General features: G+C 41.0%; 1 protein-coding gene across 3 annotated transcripts in view; it reads right to left on the bottom strand.

The window, feature by feature from the left end:
• Positions 1 to 101: 101 nt before the first annotated feature.
• LOC121637220 (ataxin-7) overlaps positions 102 to 15,063 on the bottom strand; it is a 36,720-nt gene continuing 21,758 nt past the window's right edge. For 2 of the 3 annotated variants that reach the window (XM_041981232.1, XM_041981233.1), the window contains 8 exons: positions 10,253 to 10,541; positions 9,561 to 9,895; positions 9,283 to 9,365; positions 5,907 to 6,187; positions 5,578 to 5,767; positions 5,349 to 5,470; positions 4,035 to 5,178; positions 102 to 3,033 (listed from right to left, as the gene is read on the bottom strand). In XM_041981232.1, the coding sequence (XP_041837166.1) occupies positions 3,016 to 3,033; positions 4,035 to 5,178; positions 5,349 to 5,470; positions 5,578 to 5,767; positions 5,907 to 6,187; positions 9,283 to 9,365; positions 9,561 to 9,895; positions 10,253 to 10,541 (2,462 nt within the window). In that variant the 3' untranslated portion in view covers positions 102 to 3,015. The remainder of the gene's footprint in view (positions 3,034 to 4,034; positions 5,179 to 5,348; positions 5,471 to 5,577; positions 5,768 to 5,906; positions 6,188 to 9,282; positions 9,366 to 9,560; positions 9,896 to 10,252; positions 10,542 to 15,063) is intronic. The other variant, XM_041981234.1, reaches the window with a different exon arrangement.

Genomic DNA, 15,063 nt, shown 5'->3' with positions numbered 1-15,063 from the left:
CTTTATTTGACGAATGAGCCAGAGGCATAATTTCATATAAATAACAGTATAAATTATTTTATTTACACAAACTTGTTACAAAACAAATATACTATACAATCTTTTCTTTAAATATTAATTCTAACCTATGTTTTGTTCATGAATTACATAGCAGCCAATACATAAGTCCAGCTGAAAATGATTCTGATAAAGTATACAAAAAGAAGAAAACTATACACGCTTTTACATAGTATGAATGGATTTTTTTTTCTTCCCAGACATCAGCTGTATTTTTCCTCACATTCACATTCCAAGTCTACGGTGTGAATAAAGAAAACACCCTTGCAATGTTTCCATGTACAGGAAACAGTTAAGATCTCTGGAGTTTTCAAAGTAAACTAAAATTTTTCTTTACAAATCTCAGTAAACCAGAGAGGGCTTAAAGCACACATTAGGGTAACAAAATCTAAAACATCTGGTCCGGAAAACTGGAAAAAGAAAAGTTTCATACTGGGCAGCTGACTAACTCAGGTTTTTACCACGTTTAGGTTCACAGGCAGATTTAAAACCAAACTCCTAAATACGCTGAACATTCAAGTAAGGTCAAGCAACCCAAAGAATACTGTCCTCGGAACAGTCGGTGAAACAAATTCAGGCACTTTCTTATTTTGATATTTCTTTCAAAAGCTGCTAAACTCATTCTTTAAAAGATGTGATTCAAATTACTTGTTTGGCAACGATGATGCAAGCAGTTGGATTGTTGGAAGCGTTCCTCTTCCTTGCAACGATTGCTAAGTCCCTTTAGCCTTTAGAAAAGAACAAGTGTTTCAATCATGAAATGGATTTAAGGTCTACACAGCGAATGACTCGAACAGTGCACAGATTCAAACCTGCATGACATTTCAAATTTGCAGACTAACTGAGTCACAGCGTGGCTTCTTTTTTGTTGTGTCGATTCATAGGCAACATAAAATACCTTGTAAAAGCAAGTGTGACTGAGACCTTGAAAAGTGAATAAAGGTACCCTCTGTCATACAGACACATGCTACAGCGGCAACACCCCCCTTAAAGGATCCGAGTACACGATTCACGGGATGCTTCAGCCTCTACATATCGGTGTATTGCATTGTATAGACTTGGCAGTGAACCACTTCAAATAGTCATGTCCTGTGACATTTAATCTTTTTTTTTATTTTTTATTTTATAAAATAAATAATGATTTTCAAAATTGTACCAAAAGTTCCGCGTGTACGAAAAATGCCTGTGCAAAAATACATACTTTACTATGTACAATTTGTTAACAAAATATGTATTCTCAAATAGGGATACTTCAATACTTGTGTGATAAGTAGGCTACAAGGGACAAAACGTAAATTAAAGATTCTTAAAAAAAAAAAAAACTATTCAAAACTTTTCTACGCCATTTGACATCAGTGTGGGTTCCATAAAACGGGTGTTGCCGAAGGTTTCCCGTGAAACTGCCTCCATGAATCTCGCACCAAGAAACTCCCAGAATCACTTTTAATAAGCAAACATCCCAAAAATAGAAGCAAGTATTGCCTGATTTAAGACTCCATTTTGACAAAGGAATATAGTATAATGCCTGGCCACTGTGACAAACCTCAACCTAGTGTTACGGTGATGCATTCAAACGTTACCATCATGAGACTGGGTAGTGGTTACAAACAGGAGGGACAATCCAGCCCACAGAAGACAAGTAACGTGCAAGTTTGTTCCAGTTAAGACGTACCATACCTGAATCCCTATGAAGGACAAATAAAACATTACAATTCACATCTGCCCACATGCAGCTAAGGACATACAGCTGTGTGGGTAAAACAAAGAGTACTTTAGGTAAGCTGCGGCTGTAGCAACACAGCCTGCACAGATTTTCCTCATATCCACAATGCTCCTTCACCACTTTATGAGCAAGATTCCTCTCATTTATGTTTTTTTTTTAAATAAAAAAACAAGTAGTTGGCAAAGCTGTGGCAGCTTTTGTGGACAGCTAAGCAGTGCCTGTGGAGAAAAGTAGTTACTTAATGCTGTTCACAGTTGGGGGCAGGTCTACTGTGGCTTTCATTCTGCATGATGAAAAGATTCAGGAAATTAACAAGTGTCCCTCCAGGACCACGCTATCTCTCTGACAAAAGTATTAATCAAATGGGCACATCAGGTGTCCTTTTCACATTTAAAAGCACAACCGTCTTCACCAAGTCTACAAAAAGCCTTTGTAGTTCAGTGTAAAAAGCTCATAAGAAATCATAAAAAGGTAACACTTGCATAATTATTCTGGGTGATTAAATTGGCCAGATCATCCCCATGGGCTTGTCTCAGGCTACTGCATGTAACCAGAATTTACTAAACATGTGACTAGCGAAGAGTGAAAACAACAAGCTGATTGGGCGTTGTTTAAGGTTTGCAAATAACAGTTTGTTCCTCCTCCTGTTCTCCTTGCAAGGCTTCTGAGATCAGGCGCTGGGGGTGTAAATAAGTTTGGAAATTCCAGTAGTCCAGCAGAATCTGACATGAGGAAAAAAATACTTGCAGGCACACATTAACACACCCATTCCTCAACGCACGCGGAAGAGATCGACTTGCCGTTTCCCCATTTGCTCAGTGTCGTGATGGCTGGTTGTGGCAGCCATTAACCTGAACCACAGGACCTACGAGATCCTGTGGCTGCTGCAATTCATCCTTCCACCTCCAACCACCTGGGAAGACCTCTCAAAATATTGGGACAAGACTTGCATTGGGGATTCTCGGCTCGCTCATTGGACCCCTGTCCCCATTCAGTGCCCCACCCATACAAGCACCCACATACGCGCAAACACACTCACACACATGGCTTTGGGAGAAATAGTAAGGACCACATCTACTTCACTGGGCAGTCCAGATCATCTCCACCCTGAGGATTGTGGGAAGCTGAGAGTAATGTGGATTTCATTTTAGAAGGCCTCGTGCAGTCCAGAGCAGTACATGAACAGCTCCTATTCTCCGCCTGCCAGTTCCAAACACGGACGCCAGACACCGCTGTCAGGGACGAGCCTTTGGCTGGGCAAAGAAACAAGAAAACACCATTAAAGTCAAACATTGGTGTACAATAGCAGCAGTAGAAGTATAAACTGCTATTACTAAAATCACAACAATAATAAAAAACTTCTGGTTGCAGTGGGATAATTTCTAATCAACATAAAACTGGGAATCTGCATTTTCACTGGTTCACCTGGACATGTTAGGTCAAAAACATTCAAATTAGATAAAATACATTTCAATATAAAAAAAAGAACTGGGTGCATTTGCTTGCTAGCATGTAGTATGGCAAAATACACATTTTTAAACTATTTTTAATGGCATTACGAAGTTTATTTCCTGGTAAATTATTCAGAAACACTGATGACTCGTAGACCGGAGTGTAGAGCAGAGTTAACAGTGATGGACCACGTTTGATGGTGATGTTCCTGACCAGTGTCTATAATAGCTTTTAATGCAACTAGCTACCTGCATGTGAGGCATTTAGGGGACATCCAGCTATATAAAATAACCAGGAATACTTTGGTTTCAGGATGTTGGATTTGTGTTAACGGCTTCAGAAGAACCTTTGGCAAAGTCACAATGGCAAATGTTAAAAAGGCATAATGTATGTGATAATTACTGTCCTGATGTGTTTCACGGTTTTATTTTAATTATGAATTGATGCACTACTACTTTTTTATTCATTCCGTTATTCATTACGTAATGTAAAAAAACTGCCATCACGAGTACCAGAGCTTGTGCAAGCAGACAAGCCTACAAGTTGCCTGTGTCATGTGACCCTCCTGAAACTTCGATGTCTTTGAAAGTTGGGTAATTTACAGACATAAATCACAAGAAAGCCTAAAATCTTTCCATGAGTAAAAGTGAAGCGAGTTAAAACCCTGACTGTTTGGTTGATAGATTGATCCTGATAGATTGTTTAGGTGAGTAACATGCATTCACTACCTGGTTATCTGTTTTGTAAAACAATTTGAGACATTTGTGGATGATGCTAAAAGGAAATATAAAAGCCCTCCAACCTGATGTAAATGGGTGTTGTTGGGTAGTCCTGGTGTCCCTGGAATGCTTCGCCCTTGCTTCCCATGGATGTTGTTTATGGCAGGTGACTTGGCCACTTTGGATCTACCTGGTCCAGGTCCTCCTCCTCCTCCGCCTCCACTGTTAATGCCACTGGAGGCAGAAGAGCTTTTGCGCTTCTTGCCCTCCAGGCGTCCGTCTGTGGAGTGGTGACTAAAGCTGGTGTGGTGGTCGGTTGATGATGATGACTGATGGTGAACAAAAGGCCCCAGGGAAAGAGTTGAGTCACTGCTGTTCATCACCACACTCATACGCTTGATGGACTCTGCAGGACTGCCCGAGGGAGGACCTCGTGCTGGTGGCCCAGAGGAGCCGCCAGCTGAACCTCCAGACTGCTCTGCCTTGAGACTAAGTGAGTTGGTCCGCACATTGGGGCCGCAGTTAAGCCCCACACTGTGGACTCCACTGTGGGAGAAGGATAACGACGAGGATGACAGACCTAATGAGCTGTGGTGATAGGTGCTCCCTGAGCTGCCAACATTTGCACAGTTCTTTTTGAACGAGGAGGAAGAGAAATTGGCATTAGATGAGGAGGATTCAGAGGAGCCATGGGACGAAGAGAGAACGGAGCTGTTCTTCCTCTTCTTCCCCGAGCTGAAGCTAGTGCTGCTACTGTTACTGTTTGCCCCAATGCTTCCTCCACTAGCGGAGTTGGGGATGACAGGTGTGGAGGAGCCAGACGACATCTCCTTGGGCCTGAAAGATGATGATGACGACAAAGATGACTTGGTAGTGCTGCTGCTGGAGGAACGAGACTTAAGCGCCCGGCCTGAGGCTAGGGAAGGAGCTGAAGAAGAGGATGAGGACAAGTGGGCTGAAGGCATCTGCGGCGACGAAGACACTTGTCGGGCCTGCGTGGTGCCATAGGCCGGGTGCTCAGCCCCGCCCTGTGGGGAGCTGCGAGCATTTAACGTGGTCCCATAGGAGAGCACTGACTTGCCCTCATAAGACTGGCTATAAGGAGTTTGGGGTAAGGTGGCAGGAGGGCTCAGGAAGCCTGAAGAGGGAGTGCTACTGTGGGAATTTGTGCTTGTCCTATGGGTAGGTACAACAGAGGAGGAGTTCTCCAAGGCCAAGGGGATTTTTCTGCAACAAGAAAAATACAATCATCTGTTAGATTTACTGCTAAGGTAACATAACAAACAAGACAATTTATATTATATTCCTCACATCATGTAGGATTTACTGGAAAAAAATCGATTATGCATTTGGTTCATCCAGAACTTTTGTGGAGAATATTTAACAGACAGCCTTACTTCCACATCTGAGAGTTGACATGCTTTTCCATCATCGTGGTTAGAGCACATCGCACTTTATCCCATCGCCTGTCAAAGGAGTAACAGCCTCTCCCAAACAGTCGACTTCCAAAGTTACAATACTGGAAAGGCAAACGGCATTGGATAAGGGGGGGAAAAAATCTTTCATATTAAAAAAAAAAAAAAAAAAGAAAAAAGTTGCATATGGCTACTGGTGGGTTACACTTACAGCTGCCGGTCGTGGGTGATAACCTGAATAGTGACAGTCTAGTTTGTCTGCGTTGTCCTCTCGCTCCTCGTTCTCTCCTTCATCACTGGAGGGTCTGGAGAAACCATCGGGGGTAGTTTGCAGATGGTGCTGTGACTCTTGTACTACTGCAGAGTCTCCAGAAGAACCACCTCCGTGACTGCTATTTAGTCTGATTTACACAAAGTGGGGTGATTAACTCAAACATGCAGTCTTTCACAGAACAACACAAATTGTAATACATGGACAAAGTTAACTACACACAAGTACTGCAAACTTAAAAGCTTGAATGAATGTGGCACAGCGCTTACCGTGGAAGACCAGGACTGTGAAATTTGGGTTTTCCAAGTGGCGAAGGCTTAGTGGCATCTAGGGCAGGGCCGTTGCCATGAGTCACCTGGTGGGCTTCATGGCCAGGGACGAGGTGGGAAGAGGGGTGTGGGTCCCTGAGAGGGGCGTTTTGTTGGGAATGAGGTTGGTGGAGGTCTCGCTCCCTCTCCCGCTCCCTTGCTCTGTTCTTGTGCTCTGCCAGCAGTGTGTCAAAACGCTTCCTTCGCCCTGGCACCGCCCTCCGCTGGCTTAAGGAATGTGTCTGTTAGGACAGCAAAAGATGAAAAATTAAATAACCAGAAATTAAGTGAATCAATTCTTTTTCATTTTGAGAGAGAGAGAATGAGAGAACATGTTAGTTAATATCCTGCATACTACTCGTAAAACCTCATGCTTTATTTCCATCTACAAACATTACTATACTGCCAAACATCTTCACTGAACAAAGTTAAATATTTCTAACATTATATGGCTCATCACTGCAGACTGCATAGGGTTATGCTCCTGTCAGTAGAAAACTCTTCTCAACTATGAACAATGCTTTAAGAAAATATCTGTCAATTATTCTGTCAAACTCCAATAAGCCCCACACTTTAACACAATAGATATTGTACTTAATGCTCTTAAAACTGTCTGCACTGAACCTTCATTTAAGGCTTGTGAAAAATTTCAGAATTCCTTTGTGGCTAATATTAGGGCTCAGATATCTTCTATCTCCGATCAATCAGTCTCTGCATCTCGTTCTGCTGCTTTCCATCAGTTTGAACCTGTATCCTTAGATTTTTTACAAGAGATTGTTGGCCATCTGAAGCCCTCGGGTTCCCCTATTGACGTCATCCCACCTCGTTTATTTAAAGAGGTAATTTCCACTCTGGGACCGCATGTTCTCGCTATTATTAACAGAAGCCTTCTGGGGATCTCAGGTGTGGTCCCAAGAAACTGGAAATATGCTATAGTGCAGCCAGTAATTAAAAAGCCTAGCCTTGATCCCAAAGCACTGTCCAATTTTAGACCAATTTCCAAACTTCCTTTTATTTAAAATTTTTTAGAGAAAATAGTTTACATACAGTTGAAAGAGTTTTTAGAGGTAAATAATATTTTAGAGGTTTTTCAGTCTGGCTTAAGTCTCTTCATATCACAGAGTCTGCACTACTGAGGGTTTTTAATGACATTCTTTTAGTCACAGACTCCGTAGATAATGTTATCTTAGTTTTATTGGACTTAACAGCAGGCTTTGATATGGTGGCTCACCGCACATTGTTATCCTATTTAGAGCATTAAGTAGGCATTCAAGAAGCTGCCCATGACTGATTCAGGTCCTACTTAGCTAAGAGAGCTTTTTGTCATCCTTGATTCTTTTAAATTCTTCACTGCTCCTGTGTCATATGGGGTCCCGCAAGGCTCAATTCTTGGTCCTTTGCTTTTTTTCTTTATATCTCCTCCCTCTTTGTTCTTATCTTAGAAAACACAAGTGTGTGTTCCATTTCTTTGCTGGTGACAGTCAGGTTTATATGCCTCTGAAAGGAAAGGACTCCTATTCCTTGAAATTGGTGATAGAGAGTCTCGAAGATGTAAAGTCTTGGAAGGCTTTTTACTTTCAGCATTTTAATGACAAAAAGACAGAGGTTCTATTATTTGGTCCTGGTGTAACCACTGGATCCTCCCCTGTTGATTTGGGCCCTCTGGCACAATTTCTCAAACCAACTGTCATCAATTTGGGTGTAAGAATGGACAGTGCTTTTAATTTAGTGGTAAAAAGCAGCTTTTATCAGCTAAGAAAACAGGCAAAGATCAAACATTTCCTTTCGAAAAAACATTTTGAGACCGTTATCCATGCTTTCATCAGAACACGGCTGGATTACTGTCATCTTTATCTCATCTCCAGCTAGTGCAAAACGCTGCTGCACGTCTTTTAACAGGTACACGGAAGAGAGAGCACATTTCTCCTGTTTTAGCTTCACTGCAATGGTTGCCTGTTCTTTTTAGGCTTTATTTTAAAATTCTTTTCTTTGTTATTAAAACAATGTTGTCCTTTAGTTTTCAGCCAGATGCTGCGAAGACCCGCATGGAGAGATCTGAAGCTGATGTGGTGGCACCACACTTACATAAAGAAACACTGTTTCTGCTTTTTGAATTTAATATTTTCCTTTAAAAAGAATTTGTGACATAAAGAGTATTGTAAAGCATTGCCATCTATATATACACAACCTGGCCAAAAAATAAAGTCACCACCTGGACAAATAGGAACAAGCCTCCTATTGGATAGTTACCGCATGGGTGATTATCGATTATTTAACCCCAAATGATGCAATGAGTAGCTTCTCATTTCTTAAACAACCATGTGGAAAGACACATCTCATGGTCATGGAAAAGATGTTAGTCTGTTTAAGAAGGGTCAAATCATTGGCCTCAAGCAGAGAAAACATTTAAGGGGCTTACAGAAACTACTAAAACTGGGTTAAACTTGAAGGATTGTGGGGGACCATCATCTTCCAGGAAAAAATGTGTTCAGAAAAAAAACCCTAAATGATGGTGATCACTTAAAGCTTTGGTGAAATCAAATCGATGAATAACAACAGTAGGGCTGTTTAACAGCAAAACTAAAACATTTCCACATGAACAATGTGAAGGAAACTCAAGGGATTGGGATTGAACAGCTGTGTAGCCACAAGAAAACCACTAATCATTGAGGCTAACCGAAGAAAAAGGCTCCAGCATTTTTAGGAAGCACAAACAATGGAAGGCGGCCATGTGGTCTGATGAGTCCAGATTTACCTTGTTACAGAGTGATGGGAGAATCAGGGTAAGAAGAACAGAGGATGAAGTGATGTATACCTGGTGCCTACTGTATAAGCCTTTGGGGGCAGTCTATGATCTGGGGTTGCTGCAGTTGGTCAGTTCTAGATTCAGCAATATGTGTCCAAAGAATGAGATCAGCTCATTACCGAAATATACTGTATGAGCAACTTATTCTTATGACACAGTCATATTACAAGATGACAATACCAGAATTCAAGGGGCTAAAATTGTGAAAGAGTGGTTCAGGGTCCAGGAGACATTGTTTTCACACATGGATTGGCCACCACAAAGTCTAGACCTGAACCCTCATTTAGAATCTTTGGGATGTGCTGGAGAAGGCTCCGTGCAGTGGTCGGACTCTCCCATCATCAATACAAGATCTTGGTGAAAAATAAATAAATCTGGTTACATTGCAGAAGCTTATAGAAGCAATGCCACAACAAATGCTGCTGGAATCAAACCTAAAGGCGGACAGCAAAATATTAGAGAGTGTGTAATATTTTTTGGGGCCAAGTAGTGTATATTTTACATAGTGTGCAGAGCAGAAAGGAAGGTTACCTTGCATGTGAGAGATCTTGTGCAGGGTTTCCGAGCCGTCACATCCATAACGCCACAATGAATGTCTGGATTGAACTCGCGCTCTGAAGGGCACAAGAGGGGAGGGAGGGTGAACAATGGCACTGATGCTTTGTTAGTTTGCCTGACTTTACAAGGTCTTCTTACAGCCACCGATTTTTAAAATGCTCAGCGTGACAACCTAAATCAACAATGTCCGTCTGACTGTGCAAACTCTTGTCGACAGAAAACTGTAACTAGTTTGTCCCCATCCTACTGACCTGACACTTTCTTGCTAAAGTGGCGTCTGCTACTGGTGCTGCTGCTGTTGCTGCCGTCATGCTTCTTGTCTGAGAGAAGGCCCTTGCCGTTGGGAATCTGACCTGGGGCCAGCAAAGGGGGCTTTGGTATGGAGGGACAGTTAAGGCCTGGTTTAAGGGCTGATGAGACGGAGGAAGAGGTTGTGATAGCGGTAGTGTTGGAGCTCACAGTGGTGCTAGAGGAGGATGTAGAAGAGGAGGATGAGGTGGTGGCAGGGGCAGATGAAGCCTGCACCAGCTTAGCTGACGATTCCACCCTCAGATGCATCTTCTCCACCTTTACAGCCGGGGTGAGGCTGGAAGAGAAGGTTACAGAGATGAAGAGGGCAGCAAGGAGCAAGCTGAGAGTTAGAAACATAGAGCCAGTGAGCAGAGCATGGTAAGAGACAGATGTGGACGAATGGAAGGGGCTGATAGGACAAAAAAAATAATTCTATAATGTCCCATCATTACATTTACATTTATTTTTACATTAACTGCAAATTAAATAATTAGTCACATCCCTTTTTTCTCTTCTTTCTGAAAAACAAGAACCAGTTACCAAAATATCTCACAAGGCATGGTAGTCTGGTTACCTGCCTTGGAGTACATCATCATATAGCAAAAACCATCAGGACACCCAATTTCGCACAGGTTTGTAAAATAAAACTTACATTTTATCTGGCTGGATTATCCTGAATGGAGTAAAGGGGGGTCGTCGCTGAATGCCTGGCAGCTTGTCTTTGGCGGATTTGAAAAGTTTTGGATTGGAGGAGGAAGATGAAGACGAGGTTAAACTAGAGCCGGCAGTGGACGGCCGGCAAAGGATGCCTCCACTTGTCACTCCAGCCGCAGTTCCCGAGCCCAGCCCAGGCCTGAGCCCACTGCCGCTGCTTCGGTTTTTGCCCGACACAGGGAATGGCGATGTGGAGGCTGGCTTGCTGGCCGAACTGTGTCTTCTCTCTGTAGTGACAAAACATGACATTAAAACATAAACGCTGATGCAACAAGATTATCTTAATGAAACAGCAACGGGCTAGATGGAATTATGTGGCAGACAAGAGAAAAGACAACAAATCTTTCTTTTGACAGTTCAGAGCAGGTTACCTCAACAACACATTGCAGCATTTGTGATTCATGCCTGCACAGCCTGAAATAGAACCAGCCAACAGGTCAAGAGCTTTATTTCCTGCCTGGGATTCGTACAACAGCTGCTGTGCAAACTGATGCAACGCAGCATGACAGAAGAAAAGGTTAGGACGTTACTTAGCTGTACAAAGAAACACAAAAATAGAAGATGAAAAAAATGCACATCATCGACCTAGAGATGCACAAATGATGCGTAATGTGAACATCGTCACAGCAATTAAAGAATCCCAGGAGAGAACCACAGAAACATGTAATCTTCTAAGAAGCTCTTATCAATTGCTGTTTCAAGTAAATTTAAAAGAAAAAGAGAGAGAGGAAAAAAAATAGTCCAAAAGCATATTTGACATTTCTTTATAATTAGAAGCAACTTGCACTAATGTTTTGAATCCTAACTCTGTAGCAGCTCCCTTACAGACATATGAGGACCTTGATGGTTACACAGACACTTCTGCTGCTCTGAGACACAGAGACAGAGGTGTCTGCTGCTTGGTTGGAGAGAAAGAGGCAACTGAACTTTATACTTGACTGCATTAATAAAGTAGATAAAATAACTAAGAATGAAGGAGGACAAACCATTAGAGCACTTTTACAGGTTTTACAGAAAGTTTCATTCAGCATTTTGCTGCTATATAGTTGGTGGAGCTGGTTAGCTAAACCTTTTCATGTCCTGACACAACCGTATAACCATGAAGTGGGTTACTGGGCAAAATTCAGTCTCACCAGGTGGCCTACGAACAGGCTTGTTTCAGTAGAAACAGTGAAGCAGATACCATCATACAAGCATGCTCAAGGATGCCACTCCCAGTTTCCCTCAGGAGCCTTTCACAAAAAAACACGCATAGCGTCAACTGCTTAGCTTTCTTCCCATTTCTCTTTTCAGGAAGTAAGTGGGGAAAACAAGGTTCCTCTCTCACCTAAGCACCTCCCATTCGCACCCATTTGCCACATGCTCCAGAGATTTTTACCTCCCACTGCTTAGCTTTTCTTTCTCTGCCAACGTCCCTCCCTCTTTCTCCTTCTGTCCCAGTCAACAGCACACCCTTACAACAGAAAACCCTGGTGTGACTCACTTCTTGGTCCGTAATGCACATAACATTTAAATAAAAGGACATGATGTGGTAGAGGTCTACAAGTGGGGGGAAAATTAAAAAGGGGGGGGCTTTATTTCTAAACTCTCCCACACTTGCTTGGCTGTATGGGGAATCCCTGGCTGTAGATGGGAGACAACAGCGTCCACATGCAGCATGCCCACAGATGCTAACAAATGGAGCATAATTTACTTGCTTTCTGAATTCAATGTGCTTGGTCCAAAGGCATCTTTGAGCATGTTTGCTTATGTACGACTGGATCTGTGAGGAGACAAGTCCTTTGTTCAACATATTCAGAAACGAATGCATGAAACTGCAGATGAGCGTGCAGTTTCTCATTCTGTAGCGAGTGTCACCCCTGCTGGGATCAGCCTCAGCCGAGAAGCACAAACACCTAACGGAAGACAGATGGGCTCAAAGAAGCATGCTAACGTCATATCAAGACTGTCTCATTGCTAGTGAGAAAAGTGCTTCTGCTCCTGTCTTAACACCGTATGGGGTATTTCCGTAAAGACATCAGAAAGAATAAGATGGACTTAAATACAGCAAGAGTCCTGCAGCAGCATGGCTACAGAATTTCACTTTGATTTAGCTCTTTGCTGTGCAGCTGAAATGATAATGAAATAATAGAAAATAACCTCTAACCGATCTGTTAATCAATAAAAATTCACAATGTGCCAAGAAAAAAAGAGAAAAAACAAAAAACCCTGAAGAATCTTTGGAACCTGGATTATTGAAACTAGCAATTCATAGTTGGTATTGAGATATAACTTGTGTTAGGAGGGGAAAATTAAACTGGGGCATACCTAACAATCATTACAGATAATATGTTCACCTAATGAATAATCATTTATTAGAAAAGAACACTTAAATCACTCTACTGCAACTACTGCTCCTTGTAGGTGTTTGTACTGCAAGAAGCAGAGTCTGTGTAACGACAGCATGATCAAGATGTCTTGACAAGACGTCTGTACCATATTACTTTACAGGCAAAGTATATACAGTGTCTCTATACCTCGAAAAAATCCAGAGGCATATTAAATTTAAAAATCCAGTGACAAGTTTGAAAACTAATCTAGATACCTCATAAAATACAGAGTAACCATTCTGGGTTGTATCAGTATCAGAGGAGCCCGATTAGTGTTGTTTGTGCAGATGCAATTACACTTCCATGTGCTGTTTTACTGCCCTCTTGTGGCTGAATTTTACAACTGTAACTGTTGTCAAACTTTAGAGACTGTAAGGTTATTAAAACTTTCCAATGAAATATACAAAGACTGAAATTATATATTAAACAAACTTTTATTTTATGGGACAGAAACGGTAAACTCTAAATTCCTATCTTACAGAAATGAGTCTGGGAGTGAAGACAACTCATTTCTGTCTGCGACTGTGGGAGTTGATGTGAAAACTTGATGTGAAAGCTGTCAAGTTTAACAACTTCTACAGAGATCCAATTAAGACATTCACTGTTTGCTCATTTTATTTGGCTCAACATTTCAATCATTCACGTGGTAAGAAGTGAAAATTCCTGCACTGAAAACCAGATAGCATGAACACTAACAAAATCTCGCTAAAATGGTACATGTAGAAACTGCATTATTGGGAGACTTAAAAAAGTTAAATAGAGTAATTAACTGTAAATAGGTGAAACTGTGGCTACAATAAACTTAAAGGGTATGCAGGGTAGCATTAAATACAGAATCCCAATTATTTTGGTCGATAATGATTATTATTTTCATATCTTAAAAAAGTCATAAGTGGCTTGTTAACTTGTTTAATATTTGTTAGAAGCCAAAATCCAACCAGATTCTAATGGTGCACCGATTGATAATGAAACTATTATTCGTAATAAATAATCTTATCCTTGGTCATTAAAAAGCCGGATCAGAAGGGCCAGTTTTTCTTCTCTCTTTTTTTCCCATTTTATCTTAAATGGAGAGAAAATATGAACCATCTCAGGCAAAGATCAACAGGACAAGTTGGTTACTTGAGTCCATATCAGTTTATTTTTAACTTTGAGGTTTTATATCTTAGTCAAATTATACACACACATACTGGGAAATATTGTTTTTATAGAAAAAAACAAAAAAACAAAAACCTGCAAAACTGGATCTCTGCAAGCAGCAGTTAACATTAATAATATTTGCATGTTAATGTTAAAGCAAAGCAATGCTTTACTGTAGTTGACTAAGTCTTCATGTTACCATGAGTTCAATAAATGTTTCTAAATGAGTCTTAATCCATCTAAAAAAGGCGCAGGACAAATGCAAAGGGAATGCTAGTCCATTACCGAGTTTCTTAAAATACATCCAACCTGAATCTTGGCACATACTTTCAACACAAAGTAACTAGCTCATGGCTATTCCAAATGCACATCACCAAAGCCAATTTTCAACAAGTGTAGCTATATATGCAAGTCAATGATGTACACACAGCTCTAATTTTCTGAAGGGGAAAAAAAAAAAAAAAATGAAAATCATCAAAATCACTAAATTAGTTGGAGAAGGTCTGATCAAGGGGTAACGAGAGGCATAACAGCATGTTACAGTGACAAAAAAAATTGAAATAATGAATACCCTACAGGGAAATTCTGTAATTATTGCAGTTTTCTAACTACTTAATTTTTATCTAAAATTTTACATAATACATTGTGATTTATTTCATACCAAATGAAGAGGATATTTTAAGTTCTAGGCTGTTCACAACAACCAAGAACAGACTGCTGTGTTTTAAAAGTGCGATATGATGCAGATGTTGTCCAAGGATAAATGAGGAGCTGTCAGTTTATGACGTCTTCATCTCTTTATATTTACACCAATCATAGAATGTTGTTAAAAATTAAAACATTAAGAAAAAAAGTTACATTTTAAAATCAAACAGCAGCTGTAGCTCAGGAGGAAGAGCAGTCGTCTTCCAACTGGAGGGTAGGTGGATCGATTCCAGATTTCCACTGACTACATGTCGAAGTGTCCTTTGGCAAACACTTAACCCCACGTTGCCTCCTGATGTGCCTATCAGGGTGTGAATGGGTGAATGGGATATGTAGTGTAAAGCGCTTTGAGGGGTCAAACTGACTGGAAAAGCGCTATATAAGTGCAAGTCCATTTACCATCATATGATCGTGATAGATATGCTTGATTAGTTTAAAAAAGTCCTGACTGGAGCGCCTTTAATAAATTTGATTAGTCACCCAGCCCTAATGCATGGAGAAGGAAAAGTGGTGAGGGGTGCACAGAGCATGTGGC

The sequence above is a fragment of the Melanotaenia boesemani genome, chromosome 3 (assembly GCF_017639745.1).
Source record: "Melanotaenia boesemani isolate fMelBoe1 chromosome 3, fMelBoe1.pri, whole genome shotgun sequence".
Lineage (NCBI taxonomy): Eukaryota > Metazoa > Chordata > Actinopteri > Atheriniformes > Melanotaeniidae > Melanotaenia > Melanotaenia boesemani.
The sequence above is the reverse complement of the archived record's forward strand: the minus strand, read 5'-3'. Positions and strand labels throughout refer to the sequence as shown.